Source organism: Sapajus apella, unplaced genomic scaffold, assembly GCF_009761245.1.
Source record: "Sapajus apella isolate SASKATOON/1434 unplaced genomic scaffold, GSC_monkey_1.0 scaffold8, whole genome shotgun sequence".
Classification (NCBI taxonomy): Eukaryota; Metazoa; Chordata; class Mammalia; order Primates; family Cebidae; genus Sapajus; species Sapajus apella.
This window is the reverse complement of record NW_022436948.1, coordinates 12,191,649-12,217,723: the sequence shown is the minus strand read 5'-3', so window position 1 is coordinate 12,217,723 and position 26,075 is coordinate 12,191,649. Positions and strand designations below refer to the sequence as shown.

The following is a 26,075-nucleotide window of genomic DNA, read 5'->3' as shown; positions in this document are numbered from 1 at the left end:
TTACCATCTAATACAATTCCAGCGATTTCTCTCCCAACAGGAAAGAAATCCTTTTTCATCTTCATTTCTGCCAGGAGCTAAATCATGACAAAGGCTGTTAACATACTACTGTCAGAAGAAATCCTGGACTCTATCATGTAGGAGGAAAGTGACAGCAAAAGTCAAATCACATAAAGAGCAAATACGGGTTCAATTTTTGGAATTAAGACAAAGCAAATAACTTCACAAAATAGATTTCTCTAAAGGGTATGAAACCAAGAATATGCTGAGGCTTTAGTTGATATGCAGGACTTAGGAATGAATAGTATTATTCAAATTACCATTAACATCCTTTGTTTAACATCTTTACTCTGCCAAGTATGAAGGGAAATTATAGCCAAAACATTTCTTGGTTGGCTAAACACTATTTATCAGTCATCTTATTCAGGTGAGGAGAGAGTAGTCTGGAAAGAACAGTGTTGAATAAAGGGGTACAGCCAATGAGAACAAAGGATTCTCCAATCCTATACCCTTTAAAATCACCTGAGTCTCAAAAGCCTTGGGTTAGGGAGCGGGTGAGAAGATGTGATAGATACAAACAGGTAATCTGCCATATAATTTCAGATTCGTGGTGAATGGAGTTTCTTTTGGTTAAGGCTAAATTTTTAAGAGATTGATATTTTATTAGATTGTGACCAAATTAATTATAAGTACTGTCTTTTAAAGTAACAGGGTGTACTAAGATAAGCCTGTGGTTTAAGCTCTGGAACATTAGAAATGCTGAATGTATTTGTAGATACCACAGTATTTTAAGAACAGTAAGCAAAAAAAAAATTGAAATAATTCTCTTCTATATTTTTCAATTTTGTGATCTCCTGGTATGTATATTTGTCAGAAGTCTCTTTTTCAATGTGGAACATTATACTTTTCCTAAGATGTTCATATGACATTCTTTTTTTTTTTTTTGAAATGGAGTCTTGCGCTGCCACCCAGGTTGGAGTGCAGTGGTATAATCTTAGCTCACTGCAACCTCCATCTCCTGGTTTCAAGCAATTCTCCTGCCTCAGCCTCCTGAGCAGCTGGGATTACAGGCACCCACCACCATGCCCGGCTAATTTCTTGTAGTTTTAGTAGAGATGGGGTTCCACTATGTCAGCCAGGTTGGTCTTGCACTTCTTACCTCACGATCCACCTGCATCAGCCTCCCAAAGTGCTGGGATTACAGGCGTGAGCCATACCCCTGGCCTCATATGACATTCTTATAGAAGTACTGGATGCTTTACAGTGCACATTTTATGCACATTTGTATGGAGTTTTGGCAATTGCATGCTGGCTCCTTGGCTCCTTCACTTACCATATGCATTTTTTTTTCTTTTCCTTTTTTTTCTTTTTTGAGAGTCTTGCTCTGTTGTCCAGGCTGGAGTGCAGTGGCACGATCTTGGCTCACTGCCGAGATTACAGGTGTGCGTCACCACAGCCAGCTCATTTTTGTATTTTTAGTAGAGGCGGGGTTTCACCATGTTGGTCAGGCTGGTTTCCAACTCCTGACCTTGTGATGGCCCTCCTTGGCCTCCCAAGGTGCTGGGATTACAGGCATGAGTCACTATGCCCGGCAAGCATTTTCTTATATTATCTACACAGTTTTCATAATCATTATGCTTAACAGATGTGTAATATTTCATTCAAATGATTTTATCATAATTTACCATTTATTTCTGTTAGACAAGGATATTATTTCCTAGACTTGGATTTTAATGGATTTTTCAGTTTTAATAAAAACATCTGAAGACAAAAATCTGCAGACAAGGTCTAGTACTAGTATTTTTGTGAAAAGGCTTCAGAGAATTCCACTAATGGCTTTCTCAAGTCGTGCTCATGTTACAGAGTTGCCCAATGAAAGCCTATACCTGGTCTGTAATTTCTTAAGTGTGACTTTATCAAAGAGGAGTTTTAGGTTCCTAAAAATTATGATGACATTATAATCCGGTAAGTTACAAGTCATGTAAGCTATGGCATTAATCTTAAACAAACAAACAAACAAACAGAGTAAATGGACCTGTTCAATTTATCATGGCACATTTAACCACGGTTTATTTACCATTGAAAACGTTCTACGTATTTCATGGTCAATAATGAAAGATTACTGCAGGGTGGTATGAGATAGAGATGTATGTTTATGAGAGAGCAAGACAAAAAGAAATGACAAGAAGAAGAATATGAACCATAACTAATTATATTAATTAGAAATATCTAATTGGCAGCTAATAAACTGATTAGGTTTCTAGTTTCTATTTTATTATTTATTTCTTCCTTAATAATCAGCTTTATTAATTATAAACTCAGTTTTTTGCAATGTAAAGGAGTTTATAAAATATTATAAAATATTTACATTAAATATTTCTATTTTCTTATATTTATATTTTCATATAAAATACATAACTTAAATCAGACTAATAATGTCTCTTACATGGAAATATACAAAAGCACACTACATTTTTTCCCCTAGCTGTTCCTATTCTTCTAAAGATGATAGGCCGGGCACAGTGGCTCACACCTGTAATCCTAGCACTTTGAGAGGCCAAGATGGGTGGATCACCTGAGGTCAAGAGTTTGAGACTAGCCTGACTAACACAGCGAAACCCCGTTTCTACTGAAAAAAATACAAAAATTAGCTGGGTGTGGTGGCACAACCCTGTAATTCCAGTTACTCGGGAGGCTTAGACAGGAGAATCGCTTGAAACCAGGAGGTGGAGGGTGCAGTGAGCAGAGGTTGCACCACTGCACTCTAGCCTGGGCGACAAGAGCGAAACTCTGCCTCAAATTAAAAAAATCAATAAAAATGAAGATAATAAATTTTTCATATTCGGAGGTCAGTTATCATAATATACATACAATAAATACACTAAGAAATTTTCATTTTACTTTGGGCCATTAACAAAAGCACCAATACCTTTGTATTTATCTGACTCAGAGCGCAAGCTTTAACTTGAAGTTTCACAAAGTTGTCCTCTGTAACCAGAAGATTTTCCTAGAACCAAATGATAATAAAATAATGTTATTTTACACATTCCTATGAGAACAGGTCTTAATGCTGTGAAAATTTTCACATATAATTAAACAAAATTAAACAGACCCCAAATCTCACAGCGGATTTTAACAATTATAATTAATTATAGAAAACTACATAATACAAAATAAAGAAAATATGGGGGTACAATTTAAAAAAATCTTTAGAACATATATTTTAAAAAGCACTCAGATAACAATATGGATATATGTGTAGACAATAAAGTTAGAATAACAAAGTAAAGCAGCAAATACTGTACTCCTTTATTTCAACATAAATAATCTCTTCACATTTACAGGATATCCTTAAACAGATATACACATAACATATAGCCTTTACTAATGTTTAGAATTTGTTTGTTTTGTTTTGAGACAGGGTCTCATTCTGTCTCCCAGGCTGGAGTGCAGTGGAGCGATCACAGCTTACTGCAGCCTCCACCTCCAGGGTTTAAGTGACGCTCCTGCCTCAGCCTTCCGAGTAGCTGGGGTTACAGGCATGCACCACCACACCCAGCTGATTTTTAATTTTTTGTAGGAATGGGGTATTGCTATGTTGCCCAGGCTGGTCTCTAAGTCCTGGGTTCAAGCAATCCTCCTGCCTCAGACTCCCAAAGTGCTAGGATTAAAGTCATAAGACATAGTGCCTAGCCCTTAAGTTTTCTTAATGCTGTAAGTGAAATTCTTTTTTTAAAAGACGGGGTTTCACCATGTTGGTCAGGCTGGTCTTGAACTCCCGACCTCAGGTGATCCGCCCGCCTTGGCCTCCAAAGTGCTTGGATTACAGGCGTGAGCCACCATGCCCAGCCGTGAAATTCTTTTTTTAAAATATAATAATAATAAAAAAAATAGAGACAGCGTCTTGCTGAGTTGCCCAGGTTGGTCTCAAACTCCTGGGCTAAAATAATCCTCCTGTCTCGGTCTCCCAAAGTGTTGGGATTACAGATGTGAGCCATTGTGCCCAGCCAGTGAGCCAGTGAAATTATTTTTTTCTTTTATTTATTTTTTTCCTTGAGATAGAGCCTCTCTCTGTCACCCAGGCTAGAGTGAAGTGGTGCGATCTCAGCTCACTGCAAGTTCTGCCTCCTGGGTTCAAGTGATTCTCCTGCTTCAGCCTCCTCAGTAGCTAGGATTATAGGCATGAGTCACTATGCCTGGCTAATTATTTTTGTACTTTTAATAGAGATGGATTTCACCATGTTGCCCAGGTTGGTCTTGAACTCCTGACCTTAAACTCCTAATTTAAATAATTAAATTAGTCTCCTCTACGCTGATATGCCCAAGATTAGATCAAAAGCTGGCCAAGAATAGCCACTTATAAAGCATTAAGAAAATTTAAGCCTGGGCACTATGTCTCATGCTTTAATCCTGATCTGCCCATCTTGGCTTCCCAAAGTGCTGGGATTACAGGCATGAGCCACTGCGCCGAGCCAGCCAGTGAAATTCTATATAGTCCTTTATTCAATTATTCCTTAAAACGTGCCTTGGACATTTCATCATGCCCCATGGGATTCTGGGGTCAACATATGCAACTGAACCTAATTACCCCTCAGATTCCACTTCTAGATAGCAATTCAAAGGCAAGGCCAGGCACGGTGTCTCATGCCTGTAATCTCAGCACTTTGGGAGGCCGAGGCAAGTGGATCACTTGAGGTCAGGAGTTTGAGACCAGCTTGGCCAACATGGTGAAAACTGTCTCTACTAAAAATACAGAAAACAGCTGGGCAAGATGGCGTACACCTGTAGTCCCAGCTACTTGGGAGGCTGAGCCAGGAGAATCGCTTGAACCCAAAAGGTGGAGGTTGCAGTGAGCTGATGCTGTGCCACTGCACTCCAGCCTGAGTGACAGAGTTAGATCCTGTCTCAAAAAAAAAAAAAGAAAAGAAAAAAGGAAATTTAAAGGTTTTAGGGTCCAAATTCAGACATTCAATATTATCTACCTATATTATTAAATATCACCTCCTCTAAACAACTGTACCTGGTACTAGTAATTAAATCAGTCTCCTCTGCCCCTGATATGCCCAAGATTAGATCAAAAGCTGACCAAGAATAGCCATTTTTATTGCCCTTCCTGTGATGTACCAAAGGGATTACTGTGTTTTGTTTGTCATGAACACAATCTGAGCACATCTTTTTAAATCTCAGATTTGACAAAACTCGGTAATAATATGAAGATGTTCAATAATATTGATGAGTTTGTGAATTTTATTCATGATAGTGTAAACCTGGAGATGTTTCTTCCCAAGAGCTGATCAACCGCAGACCTCTTCCTGATGAATGCGCATGATAGTGTAAACCTGGAGATGTTTCTTCCCAAGAGCTAATCAACCGCAGACCTCTTCCTGATCAATGATAGAAGCCAAGCTTTCTGAAACATAGACTCCTGGCCTGTTTTTGTCTTTTTGAGACAGGGTCTTGCTCTATCACCGAGGCTGGAGTGCAGTGGTGCAAAGAGCTCACTGTAGTCTTGACATACACAGGTGGGTGCCACCAAGCCTAGCTAATTTTTTTTTTAGTAGAAATGGGTGTCTCAGGGGGGATACCGGGATCACAAAGGTGGTTTTCCCAGGGCGAGGCTTATCCATTGCACCCTGGATGTGCTGACCCCTGCGATTTCCCCAAATGTGGGAAACTCGACTGCATAATTTGGGTAGTGGGGGACTGCGTTCGCGCTTTCCCAGGTTTTAATTAAAAAAAAAAAAAAAGAAATGGGTGTCTCACTTTATTGCCCAGGCTGGTCTTAAACTCCTGGGCTCAAGTGATCCTCCTGTCTCAGCCTCCCAAAGTGCTGGGATTACAGACGTGCGCCACTGTGCCCAGCCTAAATGTTTTAAGAGTTAATGAAAGACAAGAAAGAAAACTGGATTGTGTTCATCATCTGAACTCCCATTATTATTATGAAATACTGATTTTCAAAGAGCACTTACTTTTAATCCCTAAATTTATAGAAGAATGCTTTCGGCTTGCCACAAATCTTTCTAATAATCACCAATATTGTATATGAAAATTCTACTATTAATGCTTAAAGTAATAAAAAACTAGCGATCACTGAAAACTTAGTAAATGAGGTAACTTTGACAATCTCTGAAATTTGTATGGAAAACAATATTTTTCTACCTCTTCCATTTCACATATGAGATAAGGTCTTTTCTGAAAATTTGCATTATTGTGGTATTCAGAATAAACTGGGTTACTTTTGCAACATGTAAGACTATTAAGTTTGTTCTGTCTTCCTAATGTCTTTTATACCACCAACCTGAAGAACTAAAAACTCTTGCAGCAATTTCTTTTAAAAATATTTTTTAATGTAAGGTAGTGTAATGCCTACAGCTTTATTCTTTTGGTCAAGATGGCTTTGGCTATTCAGAGTTTTTGTGGTTCCATACGATTTTTAGGATTATTTTTCTGTTTCTGTGAAAAATGCCACTGGCATTTTGATAGAGATTGCATCAAGTCTGCAGATGGCTCTGGATAGAAAGGACATTTTAATAATATTAATTCTTCCAATGAGTGAACATAGACTATTTTTCTACTTATTACTATTCTCTTCAATTTATTCCATCAATACTTTATAGTTTTCATTGTAGAGATATTTTACCTCCTTGGTTAAATTTATTCCTGGGTATTTTATTTTTTGTAGCTATTATAAATGGAATTGCCTTCTTAATTTCTTTCTTTCTTTTATTTATTTATTTTTTTTTGAGACAAGGTCTTGCTCTGTTGCTCAGGCTGAAGTGCGTGCAGTGTCAAGATCACAGCTCACTACAGCCTTATCCTCCTGGGCTCAAGTGATCTTTCCACCTTAGCCTCCCAAGTAGCTGGGACTACAAGTACGAGTCACCAAGCCTGGCTAACTAAAAAAAAAAAATTTTTGTAGAAACGAGGTCTCCCTGTATTGCCCAGGCCAATCTTGAACTCCTGGGCTCAAGTCCTTCCGCCCTCGGTCTCCCGAAGTGCTGGAATTACAGGTGCCTAGCCTTTCAATTTCCTTTTCAGATAGTTTGCTGTTGGTATACAGAACTGCTATTTGGCTGGGCATGGTGGCTCATGCCTGTTAATTCCAGCACTTTGGGAGGCAGAAGCAAAAGGATAGCCTGAGCCCAGGAATTCGAGACCAACCTGGGCAATGTGGCAAAACCTGCCTCTACAAAAGAAAAAAAAGTTAGTTCGACAGGTATAGGGGTTCATGCCGATAGTCTCTGCTACTCAGGAGGCTAGGGTGGGAGCTGGTGGCGGGGGAGAGGGCAGTGAGCCCAGACTGCATCACTGTACTCCAGTGCGGGCGACAGAGCAAGATCCTGTCTCAAAAAAACAAAACAACAGCAACAACAAAAAAAGAATGGCTACTGTTTTTTTTTATTTTGTATTCTGCAACTTTACTGAATTTGTTAATTAGTTCCAATAGTTTTTTGGTGGATTCTGTAGGGTTTCTATACATAAGATCACGTCATCTGCAAACAGGGATGGTTTGACTTTCTTCTTTGCAATTTGAATGCTCTTTCTTTCTTTCTATTGCCTAATTGCTCTGACTAGGACTTCTAGTACTATGTTGAAAAGAAGCAGTGAAAATGGGCATCCGCCGGGCGCGGTGGCTCAAGCCTGTAATCCCAGCACTTTGGGAGGCCGAGGCGGGTGGATCACGAGGTCAAGAGATCGAGACCATCCTGGTCAACATGGTGAAACCCCGTCTCTACTAAAAATACAAAAAATTAGCTGGGCATGGTGGTGCGTGCCTGTAATCCCAGCTACTCAGGAGGCTGAGGCAGGAGAATTGCCTGAACCCACGAGGCGGAGGTTGCGGTGAGCTGAGATCGTGCCATTGCACTCCAGCCTGGGTAACAAGAGTGAAACTCCGTCTCAAAAAAAAAAAAAAAAGGGCATCCTTGTCTTGTTCCAGATTTTAGAAGAAAAGCTTCCAACTTTTTCCTGTTTAGTATGATGTTAGCTGCAGGTTTGTTTTACATGGCTTTTATTTTATTGAATATACCTAATATACGTATTTAGGTCTATTCATTCTATACCTAATTTATGTAGGGTTTTTATCATGAAGGGATGCTGAATTTTATTATATGTTTTTTCTGTATCTATTGAGAAGATAGAGAGTTTTTGTCCTTCATTCTGTTAATGTGATATATCACATATTATTGATTTGCTAATGTTGAACTATCCTTGCATCCCTGGGATGAATAGCACTCGACCATGGCCATCAGTGAAATGGAAATCAAACCCACAAGAAGATATCCCCTGATCCCCTTAGAATGGCTCTTATCAAAAAGACAAAAAATAACAAATGTTGGTGAGGATGTGGAGAATGGGAACTCTTATACACCATTGGTGGTCATGTAAATTAGTATAGCCATTATAGACAAAAATATGGCTGTTCCTCAAAAAATTAAAAATAGAACTACCAGGTTGGGTATGGTGGCTCACGCCTGTAATCCTAGCACTTTGGGAGGCTCAGGCGGGTGGATCACCTGAGGTCAGGGGTTTGAGACCAGCCTGGCCAACACAGAGAAACCCTGTCTCTACTAAAAATACAAAAATGAGCCAGATATGGTGGTGCACACCTGTAATCCCAACTACTCGGGAGGCTGAGGCAGGAGAATCACTTGAACCTGGGAGGCAGAGTTGCAGTGAGCTAAGATTGCACCACTGTACTCCAGCCTGGGCAGCAGAGTGAGACTCTGTCTCAATTAAAAAAAAAATAGAACTATCATGTAATCCAACAATCCCTCTCCTGGGTATACATACATCCAAAGGAAATGAAAGCAATATGTCAAAGTGATATCTATACATCCATGTTTACTGCAGCACTATTCACAATAGCCAAGATATGGAATCAACCTAAGTGTCCATCAACAAATGAATGGATAAAGAAAATGTGGTATATACACCCAACAGAATACTATTCAGCCATAAAAAAAATAAAATCCTGTCATTTGTGAAAATGTGAATGAATCTAGAGAACATTGGGCTAAGTGAAATAAGTTAAACACAGACAGACAAATGCTACATGATATCACTCAAATGTAGAATCTAAAAAAGTTGATTTCATAGATGTAGAAATTCCAATAATGGTTACCAGAGGCTGGGGAGATTACAGGGGTGGGAGCTGGGGAGAGAGGTTGGTCAACAGGTACAAAGTTACAGATAGATGGAAGGAATAGGTTCTGGTGTTTTATTGTACAGTAGACTGACTATAGTTAACAATGTATTACATATTTCAAAATAGCTAGAAGAGAAGATTTTGAATGACACAACAAAATGGCAAGTATTTTAGTGATGGATATGCTAATTACCATGATTTGATCATTACATATTTATACATGAATCAAAATATCACACTGTGCCCAATAATATATACAATTATGTGTCAATTAAAAACAAAATGAAACAAAAAATTTTTGCTACACTACAATATGAACCACCATTTTCACATACAATTTAAAGGAAAGTACTGTAATTTGAGGAGTTTCATTTAAGTAATTTTTGTTCATTAAGTCCCACTCAAAATAACATGTCATTTAAAAGTGGGTTTATGGCATATAAAGATACACTATCTTGTTTACTTTAATGATTAAACATTTTTTCTTACCCTTTCTTGAAATACAAATGTTATTTCTTCATCTGTGGAACTCTGCTGGAAATATAAGCCTTTCATAGTGACCTAAAAATAAATATATATACATGAAATAAAAGAACAAGTCTTCCAGACTAAATGAAAGCAAAAATGGAAAAATAGTGCTCGCAAAGGATAAAATGACAACTATAAATGTAGACTTCAAATAAGTAAATTTAAAAAATCTTTCACCAAGTGATCAAATAAGAGAATATGCAACAGCTTCTGGGTACCTGTCTTACTGAGAATGAGTTTACAGTTCAACCTTTTACTACAAAGGCAAACATGCTTCATTTTACTTTCCTATACAATAAAAAAAGATTACTTAAAAGAAACCTTATGATGGCCAGAGAAGCTCAATTTTATTTACCTTTTATTAAAATTTCCTTTAATTACCAATGTTTACCAAAGGCTTTCAAAGTCTTAAAGATCATTAAAAAGGACAAAGTGAACAGCCAATACACTGGTTGAAATTGTGGCCCTAATTCTTCTGTTTCAGTCTATAAATTATTTAATGGGAGTATTTAAACTTATATTCTGTGGATTTCTTGAAGCACCTCTAAGGATTCCACAATTGTTTCTTTAATTTTCAGAGTAATTGTATGGTAAGACTATTTATTTAAATGCAAATTTTATAGAAGTATAAAATACAGGAAAGTGCACAAATCCCACAGCATATAACTTGTTGAATTTTACAGTGTGGATATGCCCTCATCATGGCAGAGGACACATTATCACTAGACCTCCAGAAGTTCCCGGTGTCCCCTTCTCCTAAGGAGACCCAATATCCTAAATTTTCACAGCACAGATTTTTGTCTGCTTCTGAACTTTATATAAATAAGCTTATACTCTTTAATGTCTTTTCTTTCTTTCTATATTAGGTTTGTGAGTCTCACTCATGCAGTTGCTTGTAGCTGTAGTCCATTCATTTGCATTGCTATATAGTACTCCACTGTATAAACAAATTGCTATTTATCCATTCCCCTATAAATAGACACTTGAATTGTTTCCAGTTTGGGGCTCTTAGGAATGGTTCTGCTAAAAACATCCTTGTATATACTTTTTGGTGAAAGTACTATTATTTCATTTATTCTATGAATGAGGAAAATGAATCTTAGCTTAAACATATAGTTGATGTCTCACAGCACCAGCTGGGCCAGAACTGGGAATATAAACCAGGTGCTACTGAATCCAAAGTCACTACTCCTAACCATGGCATTTAATCATTTCCTACTGAGCTGCTAACATTAGATATATCAGCTAAAGTAGAATACTTTTAAGATCATTATTAAGTACTTGTTGATAGTTCTGGATACATAATTTGCAGGGCCTAGTGCAAAATGAAAATGTGGAAAGCCTTGTCTAGAAATTATTAAAATTTCAAGATAGCAGAGCATGAAATCACGCATGTCTCTTCTGAGTGTGAGGTCAGTGAGACTGCATAGGCCACATGCCCATAAAGCCAGCCCTCTGTGTTGAATGTTAGTGGATCTACTTGGATCTAAACATGTAAAGAGTTTTTACAGAGTGTAGTTGTACAATGATTGCTGGTTTCTCAGATGTGATAATCTAATGCTGGAACTAACAGAAATGAATACACATTTAAGATACATATAGAAATTATGTATGTAGCATGCATCAACAAAGTATATAAAAGCAGGATTAAGCTAGGTCAAATGATTAATTCTAACCCTTTGGTTGCAAAAGGTCTTTATTTGTGTCAATGTTTTTGTTTGGGAGCTGGGGAGAACCTAAGCATAGTTACAGCAGTTTGTATTCCCTCCAGCATTAAATCTAACCTCTTTTGCCTACTTTTGAAGGTTCTCTAAAATGCATACTCACTTTCTCTACTCCACCTTAGTGCTCCACAACATCCAAGCACATACTCTCTGCCTATCCAGTCAGTATGACTTCACATCATATGGTTACCCTGTCTCAGAGCTGCTAGGTATGGCCTGTTCTCTGACAGAATGTTGTACTTCACAGATTCTGCTAAGTAAATAAAGTTCAAGTTCTACCCGGTCTCCGGAATCATCCCCAGTGACAATCACTCCATCTGTTCCATGCTTCCAGATTTCATTACATATTAACAAAACCTTGCTTTATTTATTTACTAACTAGTGGGCTTTCCCAACCTGGGAAAATCTATATCCATTATTATTAAATAAAAAAAACGTCTGTTCCTACTCAGTCTAGAGTTACTAGAATTGCCTTTTTGAGAAGTGAAACAATCACATATCAACACCTTGATTTCAAAGCATCTTGCTTTGTGATACTGGAAGGTACTGTTTTCTCTGCTCTTTGAATCTTGAAATACATGGCATATCACCCAGATAAGCAGTCTCGTGGACTTTAGACTGTGCCCAGTTTTAAAGACCCTGGAAGATAACTACTTGTCTGTACTTGTCTGTACCCATAGTATCTCCTAAAACAAATATTATATATATAATAATGGCAATATTTTTAGTCACATTATCCTAAATAGTTTCTTTACATTAGGAGAAAATTGCCCTGGTTAGTGGAAAAAAGTAATGTTTTGTTGGTCCAATTAAAAATTGTAAGGGAGGCCGGGCGCGGTGGCTCACGCCTGTAATCCCAGCACTTTGGGAGGCCGAAGCGGGTGGATCACGACGTCAAGAGATCGAGACCATCCTGGTCAACACGGTGAAACCCCGTCTCTACTAAAACTACAAAAAATCAGCTGGGCCTGGTGGCGCGTGCCTGTAATCCCAGCGACTCAGGAGGCTGAGGCAGGAGAATTGCCTGAACCCAGGAGGCGGAGGTTGCGGTGAGCCGAGATCACGCCATTGCACTCCAGCCTGGGTAACAAGAGCAAAACTCCGTCTCAAAAAAAAAAAAAAAAAAAAAAAAAATTATAAGGGAACAAAAATATCCTTAAAATTACAAAGTAAAAAAAGAGGTGTTTTTTACAAAAGCAGCCAGATGAAAATTGAGGAAATACTTGTCTTGCAAGTCCAAAAAAGGAATACTGAGTTCCTAGTACTAAGAAAATTGTAGAATGAATGGTATTGAAGGCCCACATGGTTTCCTAGGCAGATTAAATAAAACACTTACTCTATTATTCAATAAAATTTTATTTCATTTTATTTTTTGCTTTTGGTCTCACACTCTGCCAGTCTCATGTTATTTAACAAAATTTGTGTTGACTTAAAAGACATTTGCACATAGGACATAAAGAACAAAACATTGTATAAAATAAAAATATAAATTAAAATACATAGGCTAGGTGTGGTGGCTCATGCCTGTAATCCCAGCATTTTGGGAGGCGGAGGCAGGTGGATCACAAGGTCAAGAGATTGAGACCAACCTGGTCAACATGGTGAAAACCTGTCTCTACTAAGTATACAAAAATTAGCTGGGTGTGGTGGTGTGCGCCTGTAGTCCCAGCTACTTGGGAGGCTGAGGCAGGAAATCGCTTGAACTTGGGAGGCAGAGGTTGCAGTGAGCCGAGATCATGCCACTGCACTCCAGCCTGGCGACAGAGTGAGACTCCGTCTCAATAAATAAATACAATATATATAATATTTATGACATTTCTAAGAAAAGTCATGTAACTTCAAAACTGTAAGTTCTACTATAAATTTTACTATATCAAAAGAGTACATTATAAAGCTTTTTGGCCAGGGGTGATGGCTCATACCTGTCATCCTAACACTTTGGGAGGCTGAGGCAGGAGGACTGCTTGAGCCCAGGAGTTCCACAGCCTGGGCAACAAAGCAAGACCCTGTCTCTTAAAATAAAATAAACAAATAAATAAGCCTGGTATAGTGGCGCTCACCTGTAGTCCTATCTAGGCATTGGAAGCTGCTGTGAGCTATGATCACCACTATATTCCAGCCTGGACAACAGGGCAAAACCTTGTCTCTTAAAAACATAAAACTTTTTAATAAACCTGTTTAAAAATGTAGGCTGATATAGCCTGTGAAAAGCATAGGGGCCGGGTGCGGTGGCGCATGCTTGTAATCCCAGCACTTTGGGAGGCCGAGGCGGGTGGATCACAAGGTCAGGAGTTCAAGATCAGCCTGGCCAACCTGCTGAAATGCCATCTCTAAAAAAATAAATAAATAAATAGGCTGGGTGAGGTGGCTCACGCCTGTAATCCTAGCACTTTGGGAGGCCGAGGTGGGTGGATCACCTAAGGTCAGGAGTTCAAGACCAGACTGGCCATCATGGTGAAACCCCATCTTATTAAAAAATAATAATAATAAATAAATACAGAAAGAAAGAAAAGCATAAGAATTTATATTTTAAAACATAATTTTATCAAATTATATTTGATAATTTTTAAATATTTGATCCACAAACTGAGGATTGTGCTAGTAGTACTATAAATTTTTATAATGGCCACACAGTAAACTTACTAAAAATCTGCAGAAACAAAAATTAAGAAGATAGTACCAATTTTAAATAATTTTTAGCAAAAGCAGAATGAGGACTTTGCATAAATTAAACACCTGACTACAAACACTTTAAGAAAGTAGTTAATAAAGGTATTGATCTGCTAAGGGGTTTCTAAAAAATCAATGGGAAGTAATTTCAAATGGTTTCATCCTTCTTATAATAGCAACATGAACTCCACTTGCTCTTCTGTTACACTCAATCCCCCAAGAAGCTCATCTATTAATAATTGTAAATAAAACCTCTACAAATCATTCCTTACCTACATTTTCAGGCCAAAAGTGATCTGAGCATCAGACCAACCTGAAATTCAACAGACACAAAGCTGGACTCATCTTTCCTCCCAAATAAGAATTTGCTGTACTCTCCAGTCATCAGGAATACCTTAGATCCATTCTATCACCTTCACACTGGTGATGTGTGAACACCTCAATGCCTCAGGCTTGGGCTATGGCAATAGGCTGACAAATGCTTTCATTTCTCTTCCTCATTCAACCTATCCATTCCCCTATGGCTAATTTAATTCCTGGAAATCCAAACTCCTCTTCTTATATGCTCAAATTTTTATTATTCCCCAACACAAACTTTATAATACTATGGCCACTTCAGGCTCAGAGTTCAGCTATGTTTCTAACATACTTCTTTTTGTTTTGAGATGGAGTTTCACTCTTGTTGCCCAGGCTGGAGAGCAATGGTGTGATCTTGGCTCACCGCAACTCCGCCTCCTGGGTTCAAGCGTTTCTCTTGCCCCAGCCTCCTGAGTAGCGGGGATTACAGGCATGCGCCACCACACCTGGCTAATTTGTTGTATTTTTAGTAGAGATGAGATGGGGTTTCTCTGTGTGGGTAAGGCTGGTCTCAAACTCCTGACCTCAGGTGATTGACCTGCCTCAGCCTCCAAAAGTGCTGGGATTACAGGCGTGAGCCACCACGCTGGCCTCATTTTTGTTTTAAGGAAAGCAAAGATATATTGTCAAGCAGCTAGACAACAGAAAAACAGATGAAGTCAACTCTGAAAAGTGGCCCTGTATGCTCAACCTGGTCACCATCCCAGGCTCTCTTGGTATGTCTGAGTATCCAACACCCTATTCCTTATCCATCATTAGGACCTGTGCACAGCATTATAATACTAGCTGGATTGTTAGGGGGAAATTTTCAATTACATTTCAGATCATTGGGAAGAGGTGAATTAATATTACATTTTAACAATGTTTGCATTCATCTGTGAGACTTTTCATACAAATCCACACATTGGAAAAAGAAATGTGCCCAAATATTTGGCTAAAAAGAATATAGTCAGTACAATCAAAGCAACTAGCTGGCGGTTTGGCTCAAATACTGTACTCTGCAGGGTATGGAGGATGGTAGTCCTAATGGGTCAGGTTTGTTTCTTAAAGAGAGTAGTGAATGCATGGTCATAACAGTTGAGGACATCTCTACATTGCATAGGCAAAACACTCTCTAGAATCTGTATACTCAAAGGACACTTTGCAGAAGCAAAGAGTCCACAGGTGTTTTGCTGTGTACAACTACAGTGCTCTTTTGTGCCTATCATATAGATGGGAGACACTGTGACAGTGGCTTATACCTGGCTAAACCTTGGAAAGCAATTTCAGCTGATAATATAAGAACTTTAGGCACTATAATTTAAAACTAAGTGGAGAATGCACAACATTTGGTGGTCTCTATCCCTAGAGGGACTGAAGCAGAGGCTCAGTACATATTACAGTGGCTTTATAAAGGAGATTTAAACATCAATTGAGTGGGACAGGTTTATCAGATGACCATTAAATTTTCTTCTAATTGTGACAATCTTGATACATATTCAACTGAATTTATACATATGTGGCATAATCTCTACATCTTATGCAACCTGAGATCTAAAGATAGATGAAGCAGAAAAGGAAATCGTTTCTTTTTTGCCTAGCTAGCATAGTGGCTCTCAACAAAGAACTCTTTTGGATTTCAAAAGAATTTGGCTGGGCACGGTGGTTCACACCTGTAATCCCAGCACTTAGGGAGTCCAAGGCAGGTGGATCACAAAGTCAGGAGTTCAAGACCAGCCTGGCCAAGATGGTGAAACCCTGTCCTTACTAAAAATATGAAAATTAGCCAGGTATGGGTCCTTACTAAAAATACAAAAATTACCTGGGTGTGGTGGTGGGTGCCTGTAATCCCAGCTACTTGGGAAGCTGAGACAGAATACTGCTTGAACCTGGGAGGTGGAGGTTGCAGTGAGCTGAGATCGTGCTACTGCACTCCAGCCTGGGCAACAGAGCAAGACTCCATTTCAAAAAAAAAAAAAGAATTTCTGATGACCTCCCCACCCACATGAGGGCTTTATTTTATTATCTGTTGATTTTCAGACTGCATTTTCACTTTAGAGTCTAGGGTTTCTTACATGAGCAATTTCCCACCCATATCTTTGGGGGCTGGGGACATGGGATGGTCATTATCCCAAGGATCTGAAAATCTCTGGTCCAGTTACTATACAATGTAGGGTTACTTAATATAGTATGATCCAGAACAACAGAAACTTAACTTTCATTTATATTTTTGAATGAGCATCATATTTTCCCATATTGTACTGCTTGAGGAACAAAGGAGCAAATGGTGTGATGAATGAATCTTCCCTTTACGCTGGCTTAAGCATGTGACTCTGGGACAATGCAGGTGGAGGTCCCTGGTGATGACGAAAATAACCAACTGAAGGATCCTTCCACAACTCTACCACATGGCAGTTACTAGCTCCCCTGCAATCCATTTAACTGATTTTCTTTTTCACCTACCAACATTTCCAAAGTTTATAAATGCTTAATTTTCCAGTTCACTAGAGGATTGTGGAAAAACCACTTCTTGCTTCAAATGAAAAATATGAATTCTAACTTTGATTTTAAATATTTACTAATTCAAAAATCAAGAGGAAATTTCATGTCTTTACTATGTATAAAATGGAAGAATTTTTTTTGTAAAATACCATATTTTAGCATATGTAGAAATGCGGTTTTTTTTTTTTTTTTTTTTTTTTTGAGACAGGGTATTGCCCAGGCTAGAGTGTAGTGGCCACGATCTCGGCTCACTGTAACCTCTGCCTCCCGGGTTCAAGCAATTCTCCTGCCTCAGCCTCCTTAGTAGCTGGGATTACAGGCGTGCACCACCATGCCCAGCTAACTTTTGTATTTTTAGTAGAGACAGGGTTTCACCATGTTAGTCAGGCTGGTTTCGAACTCCTGGCCTCAAGTGATCCGCCCGCCTCGGCCTCCCAAAGTGCTGAGATTACAGGTGTGAGCCACTACACCCAGCCTAATATGTGTATTTTTGCTCTTCTACTCTTTTTTTTTTTTTTTTTTTAGACAGGAGTTCGCTCTTTTTACCCAGGCTGGAGTGCAATGGCGCGATCTCGGCTCACCGCAACCTCCGTCTCCTGGGTTCAGGCAATTCTCCTGCCTCAGCCTCCTGAGTAGCTGGGATTACAGGCACACGCCACCATGCCCAGCTGATTTTTTGTATTTTTAGTAGAGACGGGGTTTCACCATGTTGACCAGGATGGTCTCGATCTCTTGACCTCGTGATCCACCCGCCTCGGCCTCCCAAAGTGCTGGGATTACAGGCTTGAGCCACCGCGCCCGGCCCCTCTTCTACTCTTAAAACTCTCCTGAGCTCAATGTAGTACTACTCATTGGGTCTCCAAAAAGAGTATAGTTATCTTAGAGATATTTCACTGCACAAGGCTGGCAGCTTGATCTTGTATGGGGAACTCTCTCAGTTTCAAATCTAAACATTTTATCCCCTGCCATGAGCTGGAACAGAGGCATCAATGAAGTGAAATTAGTAATAAAATGTAGTAATTTTACACTGCAGTGGCTGCTGGATCAGATTTAGAAGTCATAACTGCCTCAAGTTTGAAGCCTGGCTCTCCTACTTATCAGCTGTATGACTTCGGGCTACTTAATTTTAACCTTTCTGGGACGGAGATCCCATATCTTAGATAATAATAGCAGTTATCTCATAGGATTAAATAGTACATGCAAAGCACTCAGGGCAACATCATACTTTCATAAATGTTGGCTATTTTAACTATTATTTCTGTAAGTTGGGCATATTTCAATTACTGAGAATCTCTAAAGTAGTTCTGAAGCCCACCTCACAGAGTTGCAAAGGGTTTGGTCAATGCAACCTTACTTTTCACACCTTTTAATTTCTGCAGTGGGCTACGGTAGCAGCCACTAGCACAGGTGGCTATTGAGCACTCCAACTGTGTCTAGTCGGAATTGAGATGTGCTGGAAGTGGAAAATACACATCAGATTTCGAAGATTTAATACGAAGAACGTAAAATCTCAATTTTAAAATATTTGATGAAGCAATGAAATAGCAAAGTCTCGGATATACTGGGCTAAATGAAGAATATAATTAAAATTAATTTCACGAGTTTCTTTTCACTTTTTAAATGTAGCTACCCCAAAACTTAAAATGACATAAGGGGCTCGCACTATATTTGTACTGTACAGAGTTTAGGTAAAACCTTGCTGCTCATAACGTGGACAGCCGCACCTGGGAGCTTCTTAGAAACGCAGATGTTCGCGCTTGTACCCAGACCTATTCCAAGGCAATGCTTACATCTCGCTCCAGATTATTCCGCTGTTTAGCGGAATGAAGAGGGCAGATCTGGCTCCAAAGCCAGCGAATAACTACTAACTGCTTTCCGAATACAGCAAAGGGATGAGGAAGAAAGAACTGTCTGAGAAGTAACAGAGGAGGAAAAAGACACTCAAATTCTAGAAACAAGAAACAGTGGAGAAAGACTCAACCTGGGAGATTAAGTGGAAGGGCAATCCCAGACCTCCCTCTCCATAAAAGTAGAGGGAGATGCAAACTGAGATAAGACCTACAATCGAAACGCGTCAAGGTCCAGGAAACTGTCCCTCAAATCTAGTCTTACCCGCCCCTCAGCGGCCTCAGCTAAGCTAGGCCTGGGCCCGAACAAGTCTCCGGTTGGGGTTCGACGCGAACCACCATCCTCCCCAAGGCTGCACGGTTCCATGGGGCATCTCTCCACCTTTCGCTTAAAGTCCCGTTTCTCAAGACACAGAACGCGTTTCCTGGGGCTCACCTGCCTCTGAGCCGCCCCAACGGCCTGCACCTTCGCCACCGCCACCTTCAAGTCCTTCCGCAGAGAGCCCGCCCCCCGCTCCCATTGGTCAGGTCGCTCGTCACTCCTGAAGGGCGGGGTCGGACACGCGAGGCTGTCGAGGACGCCATGGCAACCGGTCTCGAAACTACATCTCCCGGCAGGTTCCGCTCGGGGGCGGGGAAAGAGGCGAGGCACCGCTTCAAGGGCTACCAATAAATGGGCGAAGTTGGAATCGCCTGGATGGGTTCCGTTTTATGCAAATTCTAACTGAAAACCACACCCTTCCTCATTCCAACCACAGCCCTTGCCAACCGCTTTGGGTTGTTCTTCGCCTCTCTTTTCTTTTCCACATTATTCTCTCCTTTAAAACCTCCAATAATTAAGTTAGTTAAGTGCATCCTATCTAGCGTCTCGCACGGAAACGAAAAGATGCACCGAAATCTTGGAACAAAATCTCTATAAACCACGATAGGGCAACATCAGACAAGAAATCTCCGGTTACGCCTACGTCGAGGGAAGAGCAGTGCTAATCTCGCCCCCCCCCTCAACGCCTGCTGATTGGCTCATTTGGCTTGTCACTCTGTTGTCTTACATTTCTTTGGCTCTCGCTCCTTGGGTTGGCTCGGTGGGCGGGGCCAGTGGTAGGGGGCGGTGAGAAGGTGCGAGCCTCTTCTTCCGATTGGCAGGAGGTTTTCCCACCCATTTGTGGGCGGAGACGGGTGGATGGGGGCGGGGGAGGCAGGGGAGGGAGATGAGGAGATAGGCGGGAGCGAGGGAGCGAGGGAGGGAGAGAAGGAGGTAGAGAGGAGTGGAGGCGACAGGGGAGGGAGCGCAGCTTGGTTGCTCCGTAGTACGGCGGCTCGCGAGGAAGAACCCCGAGCGGGCTCCGGGACTGACGGAGAGGCGGGCGGGGATGATTTGCGGGGCTGCGGCTCCTGCGTCCCTCCCCGCGGCGCGTGAGCGGCACTGATTTGTCCCTGGGGCGGCAGCGCGGACCCGCCCGGAGATGAGGTGAGGAGCGGGCTGCACGGCGGCGGCCTGGACCGCGGGCGGCGGCGGGGGCGGGGGTCGGCGCGGGGGTCGGCGCGATGGCCGCCCGGGGCGTTCGAGTCGCGCCCGGCGCTTGTCCCCCCGGCCGCCCTTCGCTCCTCGCCGCGCGCCCGGGAGACGGCGGCGGCCGCCTCTCCGCCTCGTCCTTCCCGTCCTCGGGGGCGGCGGCGGGCGGACCCGCACCGGGAGGCCGGGGGCCGCGGCGGGCCGTGGCGTGGCGGCCGCGGGACCGGCGTGTGGATGAATGGGCGCCGCGGCCCCGTCGCCGAGCGGGTTCTCTCCTCCCGCGGAGACCCCGGGCGGCCGCTCCTTCCCGGGCTGACCTCGCTGCCCTCGGCCACCGGCGCGGGGCGGCCCGGCCTCGCCTCCCGCTGGCCTCCCGGGAACCCGCGCTGGAGGGAGCGGCGCCGCCTCTGCTTGGAGCCCCGGCTCCTTCCTCGGCCCCTCACTCGCGTGCCTGCAGAATCCTGGGTCAGTGAAGGGCAGGCAATGCCGTTCGGCCCCAGGGCGCGCCGCGGGGCCGCCCCTGAAGGCATTTAACGGAGAGCGGCTCCCGCGCCCTGTGAGCGCGTCCCCGGGTCCGCCGCGTCTCTTCCCTTCTTACGCACCGACACGGTTTTGTGGTGCGGACCCGAGGCACAATTGCGGCCGCTTGCTTGCACGAGGGAATGCCATCAGAATTCCCAAGAAAAGGAAACCGGTGAGGAGTCGGCCGCACCTTCCTGCGCTTCTGCTTGCTTTGGGATTAGAAAACAACTTCGGAGATTACATTTCCTATGGGCAATCTTTTGTTGTGATTCAGACTCAAGAAGGCTTTGCTTTGGAAGAAATAGATTAGCGGCTTCTCTGTGGAGTTGGAGGCGATGGAGATTTTTATAGCCTCTTCAATATGAAAGTTTCCTCTAGAACTTTGCCATCATTAGAGCTATTCTGAGGGCAGCAGCAACCTGGAAATTTAAATATATGCAGGCTCCGGCCAGATGCGTTTCTTTGTGCCTGTCTGTTGGCATTCTTCTCTTGCTGTTCCCTCTTGATCAAAACGTACAGTTAATAAAAACAGGGCCAATGAGAGGGTGGATAATAACAGCAAATCCCATACAAACAAATGCCGCTAGAAATTCTCAGTTCTGTCAGCGGGGAGGCAGTTTTGCTAATCCCGTGGAACGGATGAAGAGAAAGGCACAGAGATCTCATGGATTATGTAGTGGACAGGATGTGAGGGCAGGAACTGGGGCCAGGACCCAGCAGGCCAGCTGGTTTGCATGGTGCCACTCCAAACTCCCAAAATATGAATAGGTGGAATGTATTTTTTGGGATATCTTTATTTTTAGATGACTTTAAGGCTGAGAGTGCAGAAGCTTAAACACCCTTCATAGTTATTATTTCTTAGTTTATCTCTGAGAACAAAATATGTTTCTGTTTAAAATTTCTTTTACTGGTTTGCTGGAAACATTTTGGTGGGAGCTTCCTTGTAAGTAAAAACATTAAAAAATACATACGTATGAAAGAAAAATCCTTTCTGCAGGTGGATTTGTAAAGAATCCAGGGACTTTTAAGTCATATAAATTAAGGAGTGAGGGACACTAATTTGATGATGGTGTTAAAATTACTTCAGACACCTTTAAGTAATCCAGTAAAGATCATTTCTGATAGTATGATCTTTTTTAAAAAATGGTTATTTCTGTATCTAAGAATATATCTGTTGAAATTACTGAGGCGCATGGTACCTTCAGAAATCTCCATTATTATTCTGCCTGAGTAAGAGAGGAAATGAACAAATTTTTAATGTACTTTGGAACCGTGTGGATTGCTCAGATACTAAGCATTGTGAAATAGGGCATAAAATAGGGTAGCAAGTTAGTTCTGTGAAATGTTTGTCTCTCCTGGCATTTTTTTTTTCTTGGCAGTTGACTAGAAATTTTCTTTTTCTTAAAGCTTATCTCTAATATTGGTAGTAGAACCTCTGCTCAAGTTTATCTTTTCCCCAAATACCTAGATTAGGACAAACTATCAAAGCTCCTGTAAGAGATTAAAGAGGAGCTGATGGTAAACTCCTTTGCTTTATTTTTTATTTTTTTAAGACAGGGTCTGGCTGTGTCACTCAGGCTGGAGTGTAGTGGCGCAATAGTGGCACACTGCAGCCTCTAACTCCTGGGCTCCAGTGATCTTCCTGCCTCAGCTTCTGGTGTATCTGGGACCATGGGTGCATGCCACCATGGCCAGCTAGTTTTAAAATTTTTTTCTAGAGACAGGGTCTCTCTATATTGCTCAGGCTGGTCTAAAAGGCCTGCATTAAAGGATTCTCCCACCCAGGCACTAGGCCTCCCAAAGAGCTGGGATTACAGGGATGAGCCACTGTGCCTCGTCCAAATTCCCCTACTCTAAGTCGTCTTTTTAATTTGCTAAAATTTGTGAGTTGTAGAGAATTAATGACATGAGAGTTGGGGTTATATTACACACCTCAGATTATTCTGCCATAGAGCTATTGCCTTCTGAATGATCACTTCCTCCTGAATGGCTCCACTTACTGGTTGGGTTTCTCAAAGTGTGGACCACCGATCATTTACATCAGCGTTAATGGAGGCACTTGTTAAAAATACAGGTTTTGGGCATGGCAGCTCAAGCCTGGAATCCCAACACTTTGGGAGACTGAAATAGGAGGCTAGCTTGGGCCCAGGAATTTGAGACCACCTTGGACAACATAGAGAAACCTTGCTTCTGAAAAAATTAAAAAAAAAAAAAAAATACGCTGGGCATAGTGACTCGTGCCTATATTCCCAGCTCTTCTAGAGGCTGGAGTGGGAGGTTCTGGTTCACTTGAGCCCAGGAGATCGAGGCTGCAATGAGCCAGGATTGTCCCACTGCACTCTAGCATGGACAACAGAGAGCCTGTGTCCAAAGAGTAAGTAAGTAAATAAATAACATAAAAATAAATACAGGTCTCTGTCACCTCACCTCAGAATCAGACAGCTGGAGGTGGGGCCCTGGAGTTGGCATTTTTAATGCCTTCTCCAGGAATTTCTCCTGCATAGGGAAGTTGGAAACCAATGGCTTCCTTCTTGCTGAGCATCTCCTGAGACCAGCTCCTGAAGTGGATAGAAAGCTTTTTTTTTTTTTTTTCCAGACACTGCAACCCCTGCCTCCCAGGTTCAAGCAATTCTCCTACCTCAGCCTCCCAAGTAGCTGGGACTACAGGCGCACGCCACCATGCCCAGCTAATTTTTGTATTTTTAGTAGAGACAGGGTTCACCATGTTGGCCAGGATGGTCTCTATCTCTTGACCTCGTATTCCCCCCGCCTTGGCCTCCCAATGTGCTGGGATTACAGGTGTGAGCCACCTCGCCTGGCCCTGATAGAAAGTTTTTCAAGTGGCAGGTTAAGTTTTATGCCTTAGGCTGCTAATAAAAAACAATTAACCATGACCTTCAGCTGCATAATTGTACCTGTCATGTACCTTTCAGAAGGCAGAGGCTTTGGTTCACCACTGTACCACCAGGGCCTAAAACAGTGCCTGGCGGAACTTAATTAAATATTTGTTGAGTGAATACATGAACTACATTGCAGTAAGGCCAATTTTTTTTTTTTTTTTTTTTTTTTTTTTTTGAGGCAGAGTGTCACTCTGTTGCCCAGGCTGGAATGCAGTGGCATGATCTCAGCTCACTGCAACCTCCACCTCCCGGGTTCAAGCAATTCTCTGCTTCAGCTTCCCAGGTAGCTGGGATTACAGATGCCCACCACCATTCCAGGCTAATTTTTTTGTATGTTTAGTAGAGACGGGGTTTCACCATTTTGGCCAGGCTGGTCTTGAACTCCTGACCTCACGCTTTGAAATCCTGACTGAACTCCTGATCCACCTGCTTTGGCCCCCCAAAGTGCTGGGATTACAGGTGTGAGCCATTCCACCCGGCCAGGCCAATCTTTTAAAAGTTTACTTGTCAAATTAATCTGTAACTTAGTAGTCACTGATTTTTTTAAATTAGGAGCCAAAAGCAGCATACCCCAGTGACTCCTGTAAGTTTGGTTAGTTTAGAAGGGAGAGAGCTTTCCCAGGAGTAGTGTGCTCGAGGCGATTAGCCAGAAAGAAGATTCACAGCAAAGCATTTGCTTAGAGACTCCAAATGTAAATTTAAGTCACAGTGTAGTGATACATCTTATGTCATACTTACATTTGGTATATTGTCTTATATCGAAATACCGTTTTATAAACCATAATTCCAACATACTGCTATAAAAATTGGTTTCTAACAAATACAGAAAGTTGTTATGTTTTCCAATTTCACTTTTCATGTTAATAAAATTTGACCTTTACCTCTTCTTTTCAAGAGTTCACCACAGGGCACCATAGATATTATGTAGTTAAGAGTGCAGACTCTGGAGAATATTGTGTTTGACTACACGTAGTTGGTGAGTTTGATCTACCCTCTCAATGCCTCATTTCTCAGCTGAGAATAGGAATAGCAATAATAAAGTTCAGATATTTCTAAGTGCTTACTTATATAAGTTTCTGAGACACATCCACTTAATAAATGGTAGTTATAGTGATGATAAAGAATTAGGATGTATAAAAATACATAAAACTCTAAAGCTAACCCATTTAAGTGTTGTACTACTGTACTTTATGGTAGTAAGTAGAAATCTGTTGCTTAAAAAAAGAAGTTTCTTTGGTGATGTGTGCCTGTAGTCCCAGCTACTTTGGAGGCTGAGGTGGGAGAATCACTTGAACCCAGGAGATCAAGGCTACAGTGAGCTGTGACTGCGCCACTGCACTCCAGCCTGGGTGACAGAACAAGGCCCTATCTCAAAAAAAAAAAAAAAAAAAAAAAAAAATGAGAAAGGAAAATATTTCTTTTGCTAACTTTTTGGTACTATGTATAATATTTTCTTTTTTTTTTGAGATGGATTCTCACTCTGTTGACCAAGTGGGAGTGCTCTAGAGCGATTTCGACTTACTGCAACCTCTTCCTCTTGGGTTCAAGTGATTCTCCTGCCTCAGCCTCCCAAGTAGCTGGGATTACAGGCACATGCCACCATGCCTGGCTAATTTTTTGTATTTTTAGTAGAAACGGTGTCACCATGTTGGCCAGGCTGGTCTTGAACTCCTGACCTGATGATCCACCCACCTTGGCCTCCCAAAGTACTGGGATTATAGGCGTGAGCTACCATGCTCAGTCTGTGTAATTTTTTAATTGAACGACTAGACTAAACATTAAAAGTATTTAATAAGCTACCAGATATGTATGAGTAACTCTAAGTTTCGAAAATAAATATTAAATCTCATGATCACTTTTAGGTTGAAATATAGTGTATGATAAGCAACAAATATTCTTTGTATTTAAAAAGATAATTGTATGTTTTGTGGTAGAAAAATTGAAATACAGAAAAGTAAAGGTAGAAAACTATAAAATACCCATCAGTTGGCCAGGCACAGTGGCTCACACCTGTAATCCTAGCATTTTGAGAAGCTGAGGCGGGCAGATCCTGAAGAAAAGAGGTGGAGACCATCCTGGCCAACGTGGTGAAACCCTGTCTCTACTAAAAATACAAAAATTAGCTGGGTACGGTAGCACATGCCTATAGTCCCAGCTACTGGGGAGGCTGAGGCAGGAGAATTGCTTGAATCTGGGAGGTGGAGGTTACAGTGAGCCGAGATCACACCACTGCACTCCAGCCTGGTGACAGAGCCAGACTCTGTCTCAAAAACAAAGCAAAACAAAACAAAACAAAACAAAAAACCCTGTAAATCTGCTACCTGCATATATATATTTCTTCAAATACTTTTGTGTGGGTACATGTGGCTATTCATACACAACTTC

At 41.5% G+C, this 26,075-nt stretch overlaps 2 protein-coding genes and 1 non-coding gene across 11 annotated transcripts in view; 2 read left to right on the top strand and 1 right to left on the bottom strand.

Moving 5' to 3' along the window:
- Positions 1-19,290, bottom strand: part of CRYZL1 (crystallin zeta like 1) — a 51,791-nt gene extending 32,501 nt beyond the window's left edge. For both annotated transcript variants that reach the window (XM_032276615.1, XM_032276616.1), the window contains exons 1-4: positions 19,192-19,290; positions 9,638-9,709; positions 2,930-3,007; positions 5-77 (exon numbers count right to left, since the gene is read on the bottom strand). In XM_032276615.1, the coding sequence (XP_032132506.1) occupies positions 5-77; positions 2,930-3,007; positions 9,638-9,703 (217 nt within the window). In that variant the 5' untranslated portion in view covers positions 9,704-9,709; positions 19,192-19,290. The remainder of the gene's footprint in view (positions 1-4; positions 78-2,929; positions 3,008-9,637; positions 9,710-19,191) is intronic.
- LOC116551076 lies at positions 5,562-5,724 on the top strand. Its single transcript, XR_004268702.1, has one exon. It is a non-coding gene; the product is annotated as a U1 spliceosomal RNA (small nuclear RNA).
- A 670-nt stretch (positions 19,291-19,960) lies between the features above and the next one.
- ITSN1 (intersectin 1) overlaps positions 19,961-26,075 on the top strand; it is a 242,499-nt gene continuing 236,384 nt past the window's right edge. For all 8 annotated transcript variants that reach the window (XM_032276601.1, XM_032276600.1, XM_032276603.1 and 5 more), the window contains exon 1: positions 19,961-20,223. The gene's annotated coding sequence lies outside the window, so the exon portion shown is untranslated. The remainder of the gene's footprint in view (positions 20,224-26,075) is intronic.